The sequence below is a fragment of the Epinephelus lanceolatus genome, chromosome 1 (genome assembly GCF_041903045.1).
Source record: "Epinephelus lanceolatus isolate andai-2023 chromosome 1, ASM4190304v1, whole genome shotgun sequence".
Lineage (NCBI taxonomy): Eukaryota > Metazoa > Chordata > Actinopteri > Perciformes > Serranidae > Epinephelus > Epinephelus lanceolatus.
In genome coordinates, this window is record NC_135734.1 from 42,778,926 (window position 1) to 42,797,010 (window position 18,085).

The 18,085-nt window shown below is 41.1% G+C and overlaps 1 protein-coding gene across 5 annotated transcripts in view; it reads right to left on the reverse strand.

Annotated features, from left to right (window-relative positions):
* LOC117256551 (plasma membrane calcium-transporting ATPase 1-like) overlaps positions 1–18,085 on the reverse strand; it is a 145,344-nt gene that overhangs the window by 12,132 nt on the left and 115,127 nt on the right. For all 5 annotated transcript variants that reach the window (XM_033626033.2, XM_033626028.2, XM_078170773.1 and 2 more), the window contains 6 exons: positions 17,713–17,819; positions 14,744–14,935; positions 8,860–9,073; positions 8,536–8,747; positions 6,772–6,879; positions 3,755–3,937 (listed from right to left, as the gene is read on the reverse strand). In XM_033626033.2, the coding sequence (XP_033481924.1) occupies positions 3,755–3,937; positions 6,772–6,879; positions 8,536–8,747; positions 8,860–9,073; positions 14,744–14,935; positions 17,713–17,819 (1,016 nt within the window). The remainder of the gene's footprint in view (positions 1–3,754; positions 3,938–6,771; positions 6,880–8,535; positions 8,748–8,859; positions 9,074–14,743; positions 14,936–17,712; positions 17,820–18,085) is intronic.

Sequence of the window (18,085 nt, forward strand, 5' to 3'; positions counted from 1 at the left end):
TCAGACTTTTTCAGAGGTCAAACAGAAAAACTCAAAGAGGACAAAGCAGAAAAGAGATCAGTTATTATTTCAGATGTGTTTATCCTGCGGCGACAATAACTATAAGTTAGAAAACACCTGACCTCCCTGACTGACTGACTGTGTGTGTGTATGTGTGTGTGTGTGTGTGTGTGTGGGAGCAGAGCGTTGGCTGCTGCTACTGTAGGTGGGTGTTAGCATCGAGGCTAATGAACCCCATAGGGACTGAATAGGACTGCCTGTGGACATGCTAACACTCAGTGAGTGTAGATGTATCCTGTAGGAGGAGGATTTAACACACACACACACACAGAGCAGAGTCCCAGACTGTGAGATGAGTCACAGGGGAAGACGGCGCTGTGAAGGTGCTGCTGTTTACCTCCAACACCAACTGACTGAGAATAAAAATATCCAATAAGCTTTTTGTCCCACGCTGGATGCCGTCTTTAATTTCTGTACTGAAGCTCTGCAGCAGAGTGTGAAATTAACTGGACAACAAGTGCAGTGTGAGTGTGTGTGTGTGTGAAATATCTCCAGTTTAACCTCCACACACTGCACTGTGCTTTAATATAACACAAACACTTGGCTGAACATGTTATATGTGGAGGAGAGAGGCGATGCAAACTGCTCGTCTGAACCGGATTTTAAATATGATGAAAGAGTTTATAGGCTCCCTTTCAGAGTCTGATCTGAGCAACAAATATACAAGGTGAACATACAGCGTTTCCTTTGGAGTTCAGCTAAATGAATCCACACTCAAGTATTAACCTCTAATAAAAATACATTTAAGATGCATCAAGTTTTCATTCTCCCTCAGCCTCTGGTTTCGGGTTACATAAACTCTGAGTGGAGACATTTTATCAGCTGCTCAGTGTGGTTTATGTATAGAGATTTATGTATGTTTTTTTCCTCTTGCGGACAGGAAAACTATTGTGCAGTCAACCTTCATGTCTCTGCTTGACTATGGAAACATCCTGTACTGTCATGCTGCTCTTTACACCTTACGCAACATTATGCAACTTTTTTATAAACCTTAAAATAGCAGCTTTGACATTATTTAGATAGTATAGTGACCTGTGATGTGGAAAATGGTGGCTCATTCATTCCCACTTTGCACCCTGAATGCCTGTTCTTGCACAATGTAACACAGGTGAGCAGGTCGGATCTCCAGGGATTAACGCTTTCAGGCTGATTTATAGTTGTGCGTAGGCTCTATGTAGAGCCTGCGCCATAGCCTACACAAGTGGCCTTGGCGGCTATGAGCATTTATACTTAAGCAGTTGTGTGCCTGTGTTGCTATATGTTTACACTACCAAAGCACTAGTTGCTGATGGGTTTTGTTGTAAAGTTTGATTCAAAACACCCATAAAACATGGCTTAATAGGGACATTACTTAACACAAGTACAAGTTTCTGCTCCACTGTAACTCGCAAGGTTCACAGACAAAACACTTGCCTTTCCTAGCCACGTTTGCCCCACACATACAACATGCTAACGTTATTAGCTCAAACCTATGACATTTTACATTGTATAAATTAGCATTGTGGTTAGCTAACTTTCTCTGCTAATATTAAGCCAGGATAAATCACACAGGACTTAAAATGTTATTCTGTGGGGGCTTTAATGTCTTCACAGTTTATTGTTTCTAATCTGTGAAATAAAGGTAAATAAAAGATTTGTTTCCACTGACATAATTGGTTTTCAGCTCACGAAAATAAACAGAAGATCTGTGTCGCCACAAGGTGTAGTTATAATTCTGGGGAGGGGCACCTCAGGGTACAGTTCAGGGTACACGTCTATAGAGCGTGGTGTCGCTTAAACAAAGATGTATAAATCTCGCTTTACGACACAAATTAGCAGCTAGCTACAAAAAGCTAGCTTGGTTTTATCTTTTTTGTATTACAACCTTTAGTCCGCCTGGTGTGTTTGTAACTGTAGACTGAAGTTGAACACACAAAGTGATGTAAACTTGTTGTATAATTGTCCGAATAAAGTTGGAAGAAGAAGCTAACGTTAGCTGAGTTAGCTCGTGATGTGACCAAAGAGGACACTGACAAAATAAAAATGCAAACCTCATACACTGTTAGCGATGCATGAATTATACTCTGTAACTGCTCAAACTAATGCAGGGTGCAAACTGTTAATTCTGTCCTTATGTAAGCTGTAGTGACCTGTCTCACAGCTAACAGGAAAACAACGATCCAACAGCAGAGTGTACATCCCTGCGAATGTTATTCATGAAAGACTGCAAATCTTACTTATCGCCAAAAATTTATATTTAAACTCTAAGCAAACTATGTATATGAGCTGAAAATGCTCGAAACTAAAACTTTTTGAAATTGTTCTTTTTCCATCTTACATTAGTTTTCATCTCCCATGTCACAATAAATAAAACTATACAGAGTCGTATTTGTGTAAAATCCTGTAATTTTTCCCGACCCTGTCAGTCAACATGGTTCTTTAGCTTCTGATGTCATTTTTACTGCCTCTAAATCCTTTAGCTTGTCAACAAATGCACATGTGCAATCCTTCATAAATAAGCAAGTGGCAAACTCCGGGGCTGAAAATGAAGCCAACACTGACGTGCCAAAAACTGCAGTTCCTCCAATGGCCACTTGAGGCTGGCAGGTTTGTTGTTTTCCCTTTACGCCAGGACAGAACACACAGTTTGTAACCCTGTATTTACAACAGTGATGTATCACTCTGAAACTGTTGGCGTGCCAAATTGCAAAAAATACTAATTCTAGGATAATATTGCTTTCAAACTAACTTCATTAATCAAGATAAATATTTCCCTTATCACTGTGTGCTTTATGAGAAAATATGCAGGTCCTCACTAGCAGCAATAAGAGAACTTCTTCTTTTTTTTTTTATTTAAATGTCTCCTCATGCTGCCTCAGTACATCACATCTTTTCCTAAATTAAAAACGATATCTCAGGACTCAGTGGTTACCCCATGAGAAAGTAATGAACTTCATTTTAGTGATTTGCACCTTTTAAATTTCTGAATTACATCTGAGGATCACAGATTAGTTGTTACTTTAACCTCATGAGTTTTTCTAGAACAGTAGAGTTGGTGGTAACTGTAATCTGCAGAAACCATAATATCTGCCACTTTTTCAGTGTGCAATAACAAGAGGAAAAAAAAGTGCCGCTTCAGTATAATTTAGCCAAGACACTGTGTTTCTGCCTTGATTCAAGCTAATTATCTAAACTAGCTTCTCACTGCTAACTGGTGTTTGAATGTGCAGCTCTTAAAAACTGTCAGAGATGTTTGAAGTGAGTCAAGTCGCTCCTCACTGTCTCGATGAAATACTTTTTTTTTCTACCTCCCTCTGGTTCAGTGAATGTTCCTTTGATTTTGGGAAGATGAAGGCGAGGACGAGGAGGGTGCAGTTGAATTTGATTTAAAGTTTACTTTGCAGTTGACAGCAATCAGAAATTTACCTGAACAGCTTCCCAGGTTCAAATAACAATTCACCAGTGAGACAACTGACAACAAACAAACAAGAAATCATATGAAAAAAGTCCAAAAAGTCATATTTTTTCTTGCAGAGCCTCCTCCATCACCATGGAAACTGGTATTTTCTGCAGCTCTCAGGACAGAACAGATATCTGAGTCACCACCTTCAAAACCTGATATCATAAAAACCTTAAAATGAAAAGTAAGGTTATGGTTAAAGTTAGACGTGGTGGTGTTGTGGCGGGTGTCGTGGCCCTGATGCGGCGGTTGTACCTGTGTCTGGATGCGGTTCAGACCTCTGAACCAGAGGATCTGGCCTCTCCTCAGCTCCATCTCGGCGTGGTCGATCTCGTCAGCGCCCTCCGTCAGCTCCTCCTCGTGGATCTCCTCCTTTGTGATGCCATGACCGGCCTCCTTCAGGAACTTCAGGTGGTGAGTAGGGATGGCCGAGATCAGCTGAGATTGAAATACAGATATTATTTTATTAAAAGGTCATTCTGCTGATTTTACTCATAAAGGTGAGTTTACTGGTCATCATTAATCCCACTCAGCCTGTGAAAGAAGCTTTTGGCCTGGGCCAGTCTTGCGAGGGCCGGCCATTTTCCCCCCAACCACTGTATACTTTGTTAACATCTTATTTTAAAAAATGTGGACGTAGTCACTCATGTATGCTTCTGCTTTCTTCGCCACGTGCGTCACCGTGTCCTGTGAGTGTCGCTACATGGGTGCACTACAGTTTTAACCTCAGCTGACCACGAACCATGAAGATGCGATTGACGGCTCTCTCAACTGCAGTTATTTTTAGGATGTGCCCTGCAGGCAACTCATCGGCTCCCTGTGGGCAACCAGGCGCTAGCAGGACCCATGTTGGCTACCCCTACAGCACATAATATTTGATAGCCATATGAGCAATAAATGATTTAAAACAGTGGTTCCCAAATGGTCCAGCTACGGGTCATTGGCCTCAGTCATCAGTTCAAGGTCCACACAGTTTAATATATTCTGCGTCATACTTGCGTTTGGCCATGTCGTCAAGCTAGTTTGCTGTCTCTGTCAAGCAGCTGTCCGTTAGTCACTCACTCCACAGCAGGAAAACAGCACTTTAAAATATAATCTCTAAAATGGAAGTTCACTGTACTTTAAAATTAAGTCTTTTTTTTACAAACTTGACATGTTGCCAAGACACTTGATCACGACCACCCAGCTGGGAACCACTGATTTAAAATACTTACTCAGTGTGAATGTGATGTGTTTTGTGCTAATATATAGAGCAGGAGTGTCAGACTTAAATCTCGCAGCCAGATCCGGCCCACCAAAGGGTCTAATCTGGCCCACTGGATGACTTTGCACAACTAATACTGATGCACTTGTGAAGTCTAAGAGGTGTCTAATTTCAGGAGCAAGGTAAACACTAAGTGGCCTAGTTCATGTTAGATGCTGCTTCAGAGGCTTTTCCACCCTGACCAGAGTACAGGTCTCTGAAAAAACAATAAATACGTATGTTGTCATATTTAAAGATTTTTTTCTAAGATTAGTTTTTGTCTTTATTTCAGAACAGCAAGAGAGTGACAGGAAAGGGGGGCGAGAGAATGGGGCAGGCCTATAGTTTGGACTCAAACCCAGGCTGCGGGCGCACACTCTACCTGATGAGCTAGAGGTCATCTAATATCTAAAGATATTTAACACTGTGCAAAATATTGTCAACAGCAGCTTCAGTACAAAAGAATCTGTATCAGATATTATTTAAAGTGTACTTATTTTTCTTAAGAAATCTCTGGCTTCTCCATATTGGCAAGAGATTGCCAAAGAAATGAGGAACATCTTTGGAATAGAAGTTGATCTTTTCTCATATGGTACTTAGGTAAAACATCAGACAATCTCATGACCCAGGACAATTATCTTTACTAAGTACTTTTGGCCGCAGGCAAGAAAGCATCACACGGAGGTGGCTACAAGCGAGCCCCCTTCAAAGGACGACTGGAGTGCAAGTTTTAACGAAAGTCGCTGTATGGAGAAAATCACCTTTCTTTTAAGACTGCGACTTGATCAATCAGATAACACTGGAAAAAATGGACCGAATACATTTTTATAAGTTATAAGTTATGCAGTGATTTTACTGGTCTGGCCCAACTGAGATCAAATTGGACTTTATGTGTCCCTGAACTGAAATGACTTGACCCCCTGATGTCGTGTGAATTTAGTGCGCTCCTGTGGGTAGAGCCTGCTGGTTCTAATTTAGTTCTGAGTTTAAACAAAACAAATTCCTGAGCTGTTTTTGTTGCCAGTCTGTCCCTGGTTTACCACGTCATTGTTTGACATAAGGATGCATTATGGGAAATGTAGGATCCAGTGTTTTCTGAGCTTGAAGGAAATCTCTCCCTCTCCTGCCTCTGTCCTTTTTTCATCATAAATTCTCTTTAGCGTCTCTTTAAGTTTTTACAGAATTCAAGGGAAAGTTTGAACTTAGTTTTTGATAAAATCCATGAAAGCTCAAGTGTTTTTTCCTCATAGAAATCCTGACAAATCAACTCGTGTTTTAAATACTTTCTGTAAAATTCTTTATCATGAAACAAACGTTCCTTATGGCTTAGAGTGAAGCAAGCTCATTACTATGTTCACATATCTTAATCAAACAGACATCTTACGTAATGTCGTATTGACTTTACTGTACATCAAACAATATTACCTGTACTATTTTTTTGTATTGATGTTTGTTCATTGCTCAGTTTAAAAAGAGTAGAGAGACACACCCAGCCTCCTGCTGCAGCTGCACTTCAGCTTTTTATATTTCTGTCACCTTCTCTCTCTGTTCGAAACAAAAGAGCTCAGATCAGCCTGTTTCTGTCAGCATCTTTCTGCGTCTCTGTTCTGTCTCTGCCCTTCCACTGAACCCACCAGGCTTCTTATGACTGAACTTTTTTCCTCTATATAATCTGTGCCTTCTGCGCCTGTGTGTGTGTGTGAGTACATGTTAACAGGATCATGCATGTGATGGTGTGTTTGTGTGTATCCACAAAGGGACTGACACGCTGGGTTTGTTTTCCCTCGCCGCTTGTAAACAGGAGTTGCGCTGCTTTCATGTGCGGAGCTCATTACCATGGCGATGGTTGTGATGGCAACGCTGCAGCAGCGCAAGTGTGACAGGCAACAGTTTGCTGCCACAGACCTCATGTATCCACCTCTTCATCTCCTCCTCAGTACATGTTGTTTGTTCTCAGAGCTCGAGCTCGTGTTTAATGTTTGGCTCTGATGCAGAGCTGAACACCTGAGGCTCTGGTTCTGGTTCTCACCTGTCCCCACAACAGCTCTCCCACGCCGATGAACACGCACCACAGCCACTGGTCGATGGTCAGAGCCGTGCAGGAGAATGGCTTTCCTCCGAACTGAACGATGATGATCTGAGGGAGAAAAAGAAACATACGGGACGCATTAGCTGACAGGTCCCTCATTACTGTGTAGTTAATTTTGACTGAGTGTAACGCACATGGTCCTGCTGCCCCAGATACTCAGGGCACCTAATGTGGATGAATACGCCACTGAAAATAGTCCCTAAAAAGTAATGTTTGCTAAATCTACAGTGACCAGCTGTTTTAGGAAATTAGCGAGCCCTTAAAAAACAATGCTTAATATTTGTGAGTTGCTTATTTTAAAGATTTATGTTTGAAAAGCTTGTGAAGAAGTTTGTGTAAAAACTGACTGCACCACATGTCGAGGCACAGAGACACGAGGGGTTTTCGGATCAAAGGAACTTTTTCATAGTTCTGAGAATCCCCCTTTATTTTGTGTTCACACCACAAAAACTAAAAAAGATTGTAGTTCTTAGAACACAGCTTTGAGGGACTTTTTAGCTCATATATTAAAGAAGCTACTCTCCCGGCACAAGAGGAATACAGAGATAGATTTGTCCTAATATTGTCTGAGTGAACAGATCGACAACCGAATAAAACACCTCCCAAATATACAAAAAGAGATTTGTAAATGCAAAAAACTTTTTTGCATGCATAAAAATGATCTGCAAATACACAAATTACAAAAATATTTTTTTTTAAAAACACAAGCATAGAATTGAGATTCACAAATAAAAACAAATGTCAGAAAGATATTCACAAATGTTTTGTATTTATTTGTAAATTAAATAAATGTATCCACAGATCTTTTTGGGGGAATTTCTTTGTGTATTTGCAGATTGCTACCCGACTTTCGTCACTTCAGTGTTCCTCTAGGCAGAAGAAAAGCTGTTACAGGTATGTAGTTTTCAGAGGAGCTCCTCAGCGGGCATGAGGCTCCATGCTGATATCAACTTCAGCCCGAAAATTACGAAGCTAACTTCAGCTGGTAAAAGTTGCAACAACTTAGTCTTAACAACTTGTAAAACAGATCGTGACACATCTCATATTGTGATTAATTTGATTTGATTTGAAAAATTATGAAATTTGTCGTGTCCGAGGCCATAAACTGTTTTACATAAATACACATAATACAAAATAACATTTAAGCAAACAACAAATCCAAATAACAAACGCTACAAATCACATCAGACAATACAGAGAGTGGATGCAGTGCAGCATATCAGCTAATTAGCTTTAATTTAGCTGATAGATTACTATCTTAACAATTACCTCATTAAATGCGTGGCATTTACTGTGTAGCATTTCTTGTTTCTCTTTGAAGGTTAATGTTTGCTAAAAAACATAATTATTTCTTCTGGCATTAGTGGGGGCAGCCTTTATATTAGGCAAGGTGTTGCTTTGATCGGTTGCAAGAAGCCCTGATGTGAAAGACTTTTAAAGTTCATTGTGGGCAGTGATTCAGAAAAGCCACGCTGCCCTTGACTTTTGTGCGGGTGGGCCTTTAAGGTTGAGGCTGGTTGGTTTTTTGTCAGCATGTAGCTCAGAATATGAAAACCCCCTTCCTCCCTCGTATTAGAAATTCAATTTAATCTTTTTTACACCTATATTTTAATCTAAGTATCTCAAAAAACAAGAACAAGTGAGAAAAGGTTTTGGAATCACTGCATTAGGTGATGATGATGATGATGGCGCTGGTGTAGTTACCTGCAGGGCGAAGGTGCCCAGTACGACACTGCAGAAGATGGGGTTCCTGTAGACGCCCTCGAACACGTTCCTCTCTCCGTGGATCTTCCTGGCGTTGATTTCGTTGAAAAGCTGCATCATGACAAACACGTTGAACACGATGGTGTAGTGCTCCGATGGTGGCGAGTGCAGGGGGGCGTTGCGTCCGCTATCAATGTCAAAAAACGTTTCGCCTGAGAAACAAAAAAATAATAGATATTTTATCCATGGACTTCCCCTAAAATGGATTCACATACTGTTTTTTTTACAAACTGAAAAATAATTCTAAAACTTGGTTTAACTCACCAGCAAAGAGTAGGGTGAAGATGATGACGAGCTGGTACACGGCATGACCCAGGATGTTCTTCATCATGGTCCTGGAGATGAGAGGCTTGTCACGGCCGTATGGTTTACGTAGCAGCAGAGACTCGGTGGGCGGCTCGGTGGCCAGAGCGAGAGAAGCCAGAGTGTCCATGATGAGGTTGACCCAGAGCATCTGCACGGCCTTCAGAGGGGAGTCCTGCAGGAGGAAGAGGAGGAAGAGGAGGAGAGGTGAGGAGTTTAACTTACAGGAAGAAGTGAAAATCTGTGAGTAAACAGACAATAGGAAAACATAAGCAACAACCAATAACGCGTCTCCATCTCAGCACATTGTGAAAAGTACAGCTTTAAGATAGGTGCAGATTTTGCTTCTCAAATTAAATACTTTTAAACTTGAACAAATGCTCCTTCACCTCAGTTCTTCACCAGCAGCTTCACTTTACATGCAAACCTCCAAAATCCACTTCACATTCACTCTCAATTCTCTTGAGTTTGTCACCTCATGATGACGTGTCTGCAGCCACTGGTGGAGTCCGCCTTTGGACCCCAGCCAGTTCAACAGAGAGATTCAAAAACATGTCTGCACATGTGAGCTGAATGAAACACAATGTTACTGCATATTCTGGCTGAGTATAAGCTGAGTATTTCCACTGGCACATGTATTGGTGGATGTTATTGAGGCCATATGCAGAAACTAGACAGTACTGAAAAAGAACAATGTTCTCTGCTTGTTTTCCAGGAGAAAAAAAAATGAAGTCATATTTCTGTTCTCCTTAAAGATGCTGAATTGAACATCAGTTGAACATATGACAGTACAGGACAGTCTTTGTAGTAAAAATGCAAATGCAACATTATCGGTCATACAGTATCAGGTCTCTATCAGGGAAACTAAACATAATTTTAAAAGACTGCTGCGCAGATTTAACACTCCTTTAACACATGTTTTAATATTTTTCTATTGGCCGCTTTTCACCTTTACTGAAGATTAAAGTGCAGAGTCAAACTGGAACTGGAGAGAGGGAAAGAGATTATGACAGGCAACAAAGGTCCCACAGCTGGAAGCAAACCAGAGACATCTCGGTCACATGGCTTGTGTTCTTAATGTTCCACTGCCAAGGAGCTCCATGATAGACAGTTTCACAAAAAAAGGAGACTGACATCACTGCAGCAGAACCAGAGATTTCATCTGTTTTATTCCAAACATTCTTTTTCCTTGTCAAAAACTTGCGCCTACATTACCAACGATGCATCTGGATTTCAGACAGTTTGGTAAGGGATCCTGCTAGGTTATGCCAGCAGCAACTAAAGGTAAAGGTAAGCTCCCTTCTGTCAGTTTTTTTTCCATTTTAAAGGTGGAGTCTTCAGCCCTATCTAACGCTGACTCAAGTGACATCACTTGAGGTAAGTTACCAGACTTTTCACAGCTCCCTGTGGAGACATAAAGCTTCTTTCACATATGCACTAGTAATCCCAAAACACTTGTAAACACACTTGGATGTGTAAAATCAGCAGAGTTTTCCTTTTAAGAAATACTTCATCTGCCAAATGAGCATCATCGGCCCCAAATCTGAAGCCACTCACAGTCACAACATCTGCCTAACCACTGATAACTCCACTCTGCATTCCTCCGCACACATCCAAAACCTCAGTTATTTTCGACAGCAACCTCGTCTTCGAACACCACATCAATCAAATCACCAGAACTGCCTTTTACCACCTAAAAAACACAGCTCGTCTCCGCCCATCACTCCCTCTGTGCTGCAAAAGCTCCGATCCATGCCGTCATCACATCCAGACAGCATTCTTTATGGTACAGCATCCAAAGTCCCACACAAAATCCAGTGCATTCAGAATCCTGCTGCTCGTGCTCCTGTGATCACACCACCGCTGTCCTCCAGACCCAATTCAAAGTCCTCGTCCTCACTCACAAAGCCTTGCATGACCAGGCCCCCTCCTGCCTCACTGGCCTGCCCCACTGCCACTCTCCTTCGCTCAGCCTCTGCTCCTCTGATGCCAACCTCCTGTCTCCATCAGTCAGGACTAAGCACGGGACCTGGAGCGACAGAGCCTCCTCCAGCACCGCCCCCTCCCTCTGGAACTTTCTCCCCAAACACTTTCAGGACTGCACCGACCGCTCCCAAATCAAATCACTCGTCAAAACTCAGCCTTTCAAAACAGCTTGAAGCTGCCTGGAGCAACATCACTTTTCTTGCATGGCTTTCAGATGCCTTTTGCAAGTATTTAAACTGTTGACAACCTGAGCAAATTGATGCAGTTTCTTTAAAAAAAACATGAAAAAAGGCAAAAAGCAACTTCATAAGAAATGTCCCACAAATTGCAAAAAATTTTAAAGATTTTTTAAATTATTTAAAAAAAAAACTAGGGAAAAAATAAAGCCTGGGAAAACTATATTAATAATTATTTTATTTATTTTAAAATTATGTTACAGAGTTTTTAAATTTTTCAGCACATTTTCCAGCATTTTTCTTTTTCTTTTTGTTTTTACAAATTTTGTTGTTTTTCATTTTCTCTTTTTACGAATGTCTTGCTGTTTTTTGGGGTCATTTCTTCTGTTGTTTTTCATTGACTTCTTCCCATGTTTTAAAAAGAAATCAAACCAATCTGCACAGGTTTCAAAGTAAGTGAGTGTGTGAATTATTTTGTGTGTTATACATTTTTAGTGTATTCTATTTGATGATTGTTTTAGCTTCTCAAAAGTGTCTTTGAGTGCCATAAAAAGCGCTACATGAATAAAATGTATTATTATTTGTATATTACTTGTGCAGTGTGTGCATGCATGTTACTGTGTGACTTCAAACTTATCCCCTAAAACACTGAAGTCACATATTAACAGTAACAAAAAAACTGACTGAAGCAGTTGTAGCCCAGTGAGTGTCCAGTGAGGTGAAATTGCTGTTGTCAGTGGAGTCTGGCTCTGAAGAGGACAAAAATAAGTTTCAGTTTCAGTTCAGTTCCCTGACAGAAAGATATGTCTGTTTGGGAACGACTGAGCAAATGACTGGATACGACCTTTACTTCAATTCACTAAGAATTTCCTCTGTTTTTGGATTCTTCGTTCAGCGTGGAGGCTGCTAGACAAAACATTTCTTCACAAATTCAATATCACCAAGAGCTGCAAAAGCTGCAAAGCTGCTATCCAAAATATTGTTGGCAGCTCAAGTCGCTCAAGACGTCATACATTCGAATGTTCGATCGTACTTGTCAATTTCAAGGAGCCGCAAAGCAGGTTACTGGCTGGAGCACAGCACCTTTGTTGGCTGCTCAGCGCCAGCAGCTAGGCTACATGAGTAAAGAAATCGTCACATTCACATGAAACAAGGGAGATTAGCAAGCTCAGCGTTATATTAGCATGGATGTATTTGCCCCTAGTTTTAAAAAATTCCTTCTCAATATCAACCGCACCAGGCAAACCAACTACTCCGGACACGGTTTCCCACACCTGCTCCTTTTGATTTCAGTCCCTACATATAAACAGGCTCGAATCATAAAGAACTCTGTGAACTAAAGTTTCCAAGGATGTTCTCTGGGTTCCACACAAGCGATGGACATCTACTGTCGATTGGTGGCTGGTCATTTGCAGCCGAAATGTGTCATAGCTAATTTGCATAAAGTTTATGACTCCCCAACTTTCATCTGATGCTCTGGTCACCAAAACGCGGACGCTTTACAGCTTTGCAACTTTTGCAGCCGTGGTCGCTGGTGCCCATTGAAAATGAATTGAATCGGTCGCCTTGGCAGCTTTTGCAGCTCTTGGTGTGCACGTACAGTAACTGATACACAAATGATCATTTGGGGTGAAGCATTCCTTTAAGTAAGTTTTTTTCATTCCACAGCACTGTAATAATGACCAATTATATCCCAGTGTGTTGTCTGCTGGACTGATTCAAATGCACATAAATGCAGGAACAAGCATTTACACACGCACATTTCACTGGACCCCCTCCACTTGTGAACCCAAACCTCCGCCCCTGAAACATTCCTCTGTACATACAATAAAGACATGAATCAGTTTACCATGTTTTAATGATCTGTGCCAACATGTCAGTGGCCTAACAGAGACCAAGCGCTGGATGATCAGTGAGTATAAACACGGAGACCACAGACCTGCTGAGGCCCTGTTATATTCCAGGATTATGATGGTGACGTGTTGCCATGGTTTCAGGCTGTATCTTAGCCTACTTTGAGCTCTCTACTCTGCAGCCGAGGTAGTTATCTGTCCTGCCAGCTGTGAGCCTTTCAATTAATACACAGCCGCAAGTTACTTTTTTTATTGTGTCAGGAGTTCAGTTTCCTGATTAGAGACACATTATGAAACAAAAAAATGCGACACGGCTGCCTCGCCTCCTCACAGCGCTGCGACGGTCACATCAAAAAATGACTCATTTTTCTGTTTCTGTGGAGATTTGATCAGAACGAAAATCACAGAAGAGCAAATGCATCAACACAACAGCGAGCCTCAAAATTTAATATAACCATCAAGACACAAGCTGCCGTTCATGTTCAATCATCAAAATCCACAGAGAAGGTAGAAACACTGATTTACTAACAGCTGAGTGCAGCCAACATGTTGCACAACACAGTGTGTGCTCTCTTCATTTGTTCTCATCCAAACGTGTGCATCCTGAATCAGGTTCAATCAACAGACAAATGTACGGGACAGGGGACGTTTCATCCTGGTGATATTAAAGGGTAACGTCTGTATTTTTTCCACACTGGCCTCTATTTTCCATTGTTTTTGTGTCTAAGTGACTAAAAGAAGCAACAACTTTTGAAACTGGTCCAGTATTGAGAGAGTGCACCACAGAAAGCAGCCACAAAAAGGCTGCAGTGTAATCACTCAGGGCATGTGTGCATCGTCAATTTACATCCAATAAAAGTGCTTGTTTTATCCACTTACGTGTTCAGATTATTTTTCTAAGTGTCTGACAATTCATGGAAAGGATCCCTACAGAGACAGACCTATTGGTTAATAATCAGTGCGCTTTTCTGTTTCCACTGTGAAAAGTTGTGGATGGTACCAATGGAACAATTCAATACCCTCCCCATGTTTGGTCCCCCCTCTGTTGGGGTACCTAGCACACAGATCCGGTACTAAAAGGTGGAGCTGTGAACACTGTAGTCTCATTGGTCAGTAGAGGACGGTCACTCTGCTCAGGGCTGAGCTGTGGCTGGTTTTGAGGCTCATGTAACCACTGTTCATACTGTGGAGAGTTTTATTAGTAGACTGTAACTATAAAACAAAAAGACTCACTGCAGCCTGTTTTATTTTGTTCTGAAAATGTCAGCGTACAGTCTCGTTCTGTGGACGATAAACGAGGTGCAGACTTCCATCTGTGTCACTGGTGAAGAGCCAGGAAATACAGTGAGTAACATCAACCCCACCCACATTTAAGAGTACTGTTTGCAGTGGAAACTCTAGGGTCTAGGTACCATGTCTGAAGGGTTACTTTTGGTTCCAAAGGTACCATACTGAAAGAGTTTGGTGGGTTTAAGATCCACTTTGTTTAACCAGAAACAGCCCTGAAATTGCCATCACCAACCTCACCAGACTTCATTTAAATAAACAGTCATTTTATCATCACAAAACATACGTAACCTAAAGTCAGCAGAAACAAACTAAAACTCACAAAAACCACCCTGGTTCGTCTCATCACCAGCTCTGGTTTGGTTGAAATAAACCCTGAATTCACCCAGTTAGATGTGAAAATATTCTGGCTTCATACACACTTAAATTACTGTTTATTTAAATGGAGTCTGGTGAGTTTGGCATCCTGGTGTTTAAGCAGCTGTGATGATAGCATAAACAGTGATCCCACATTAACATGCAGCCTTCAGGCCTTCAGTCTACCTGTGTGATGCAGGCGCCGGTGAAAGCCACGATCACGGCCACCACGTTGACAGTCAGCTGGAACTGCAGGAACTTCGAGATGCTGTCGTAGACGTTTCTTCCCCACATGACGGCCTTGACGATGCTGGTGAAGTTGTCGTCAGTCAGGATGATGTCAGAAGCCTCCTTTGCCACATCTGTGCCGGCGATTCCCTGATAAGAAGGAGCAGATCCTGGGTTAGGATTTCAGACAGATGGGTCACAAGCTAAAAAGGCACATTTTAATGAGTTTATGATTGTTATTCTTGGAGCTTTAATGTGCCTTTTTCCTGTGTCATCTGCAGGACAGAGCTGCTGTTCTCAGCAGTATTTTTCTTCTGTACCTGCAAAGCAGTTTTACAGGAATGAAGGAGAGGAGAGGGGAAAACCAGCTGCTCAGTTTCAGAGTGGATACAGTTGAAATTTATTGTTAAAAAATACTGGAGGTTCTTTTTTGGAGAGAACAATGAGAACAACCTGGCCAGTGGCCTCTGGTTTAAAGGATAATGCAGCTTGAGTGTACAAAGCTTTAAGTGACAATATTTTAAACCCAATTATCTGACACAAATTAAAACTGGAGAAGGAGTGTCGTGTTAGCAGAAGCTGTGATGTGAGTCGCTGTGTCTCTCTGCAGAGGCAGCCTCTCCCAGGCAGACGGAGGTGGATCGCTCTCTGTTTTCCAGCTGAACAGGTGATAATTGAACTGGGACACATGGGTGCAAACTGAAAATATTCCAAATGGGACACATTAGGACTGAAAGGTCACTGGTTTAAATCTCCAGCCTGGCCCTGTGATGTGTTTGGGAACAGTAACTGTTGTCAGATTGTTGTTTGACAGCAGAGCAGCTGCTCAGCAGCCTGCAGGAGGCTCTGGTGTTCAGATGACTTTGCTCAGTAAACAAAGGTCACAACAACACTCAGAGGAGGCGGCTGATGTTACTCGGCTCATCCACAGGCCCTGCACTGCGCTTTTAGTTTATCAGCGTCGGCTTTAATATCAGCTGATCAGCCGGGTTCAGTGTAAATCTTTGTGCTCTGGCATCGGCTGGGAGAGACAACACTTTGAATATTTTCTGATCAGCAGCAGGTAAAACATTCATTCATCATAAACACTGACGGGAGGCAGAACCGCTTCAATCAGTGCCTTTGTCTGTATTTCAGAGGTGTTTCTCGGGGGAACCAATGTGCTGCTGCTGCTAGTTCACAACTGTGTTTAACCCTTTGATTCACCAGAGCCCACAAACTCCTCATTTTAATCACAGTCACTACATGTTTCAGACAGGCATGTCATCGACATCGACATTTGAATTCCAAATTAACACTCGAAAGCTGCACAGCGTTTTTTTCCCCCATGTCTATTTATTCTGTTTAAACCCAGTATTGCTGCACAGTTGCACACAAAGAGGCCACACTAATATTATTAGTTTTAATTTAATTGTAGGATTGGGTTCCAGTGGTGGCTGTGTAGGATTGTTTCCAACTTGTGTGATCCAAACATTTCCAATAACATTTCCAAATGTAACAACATGTTTTAAACAAAATATTCTGATTCAATTCATATTTGTTTGCGCTTAGCCTTTCAAAAATATAATTTCCACTAGGGTAAAAAAAAAATTGTTTGCTCTCCTGCTTGCCTCACACAGAGGGAGACACGCACCTGTATTAAAGAGGGGGTCTAGCAGCAGTCTAACTTCACCATATAATCAGGGTGTCTACAGCTATCAGACAGTTAAATTTAATGCTTTTTAAGACCCATTCAAGACACCTTTTATTCACATTTAGGACAGATTTTTGGACAAATTATGTTTTATTTATTCAAGCACCGCAGCATTGCAGGTAAGTAGCATACATGTGGTTTTGTGCAGAGGTAAGTGTTATGTAGGAATATAGAGTGAGTTAAGTCAATCTATATTTTGCCAACAGGTGAGTGCAAGTATGAAGTAAAATGACAGTATTCTGGTTTTTAAAGATTTGTAACATTAGAAATGTGACTTTCACACAGAACGTCTTCACTTATTTTCAAAAAAAGAAATTAAAATATGGCTGAATGAAATTAGATTAAATGTTTGTAGTGGTTAAGACTTCACAAATTCAAATTTAAGACTATTTAAGACCTTTTAAGGACCTGCAGACACCCTGATGTTACATTTATTTATTAAAAGAGTTGATTTAATTAAAAAAAGACAAACTTATTTAAATCTGATGAACCACTTTATTCAAATTAAGGATTTTGTTCCTGGATTTCTTTTGTTTTTTAGGGTGATGATGTCATTAAATATAATGACAGATATTCAAAGCTTTGAGACCCTCAACAGTAGCTTTAAATGTAAAAAAAAAATAATAATCAGCATTTGGTCCAGCCCTGCTGCTGTACATGTTCTATGGCAGATATTATGAAAAACAAAAACTCTTATTGTACAGAAATGAATAGAAACCGATAGATTCCTGAAAGTGGAGGAAAAAATACATCTAAAAGTCTGAAACATACGAGCACGGCTTGGTCCTTTAAAGGACTGAGAACAGGGATCAGGTTTGTTAGCTGATTTATGATTAACTTTCTGTGACCATGATGTAAGACTGATATTATTGACTGTAGATAAGACAAAGAATAAAACATAAACACAGAGCCGGTCCCTCTGTGTGTGTTGGTGTTTGGAGAATAACATCAGTAACATAGCAGCAGAGTGGGACCCCATTGATGAGCATCCAGACTCAGCATTAATTGATTGATTTGTCCATTTCACAGCTATCTTAATGAATCCATGGCATTAAGCTCAGGAGGTATTGTGGATGACGCTCAGAGAAAATACCCTGTTTTTATTGACTGCATTAAAAATGTAATTAACTGTTTTTTTGTTTTGGTAAGGATGTAGAGCAGACTGGAGCAGCAGGTGAGTGAAGCAGTGACGAGCTGTGGAATAACAAAGGTGAAAATATGAAGATGTGGTTACCATGGCAAAGCCAACATCAGCTTTCTTGAGGGCGGGGCCGTCGTTGGTACCGTCTCCTGTCACTGCCACCACCTGTCGGGTCTCACCCACCGTGCTGTCGATGATTCCTGATCAACAACAACAATTCTCCATTTCAATGAGTGTGTGAACATCACAGAAACAAGAACAAATTAATTTTTAAAACACAAACAGGTCACGACTGTTGACTATTGTTCAATTAGAGTTTAACAATATGAGACTTTCTTTAAAGGGACAGTTCACCTCAAATCAAAAATACATATTGTTCCTCTAACCATAGAATGTTTTGGTGTGAGTGTTGGAGATATCAGCTGTAGAGATGTCTGCCTTCTCTCCAATATAATGGAGCTAGATG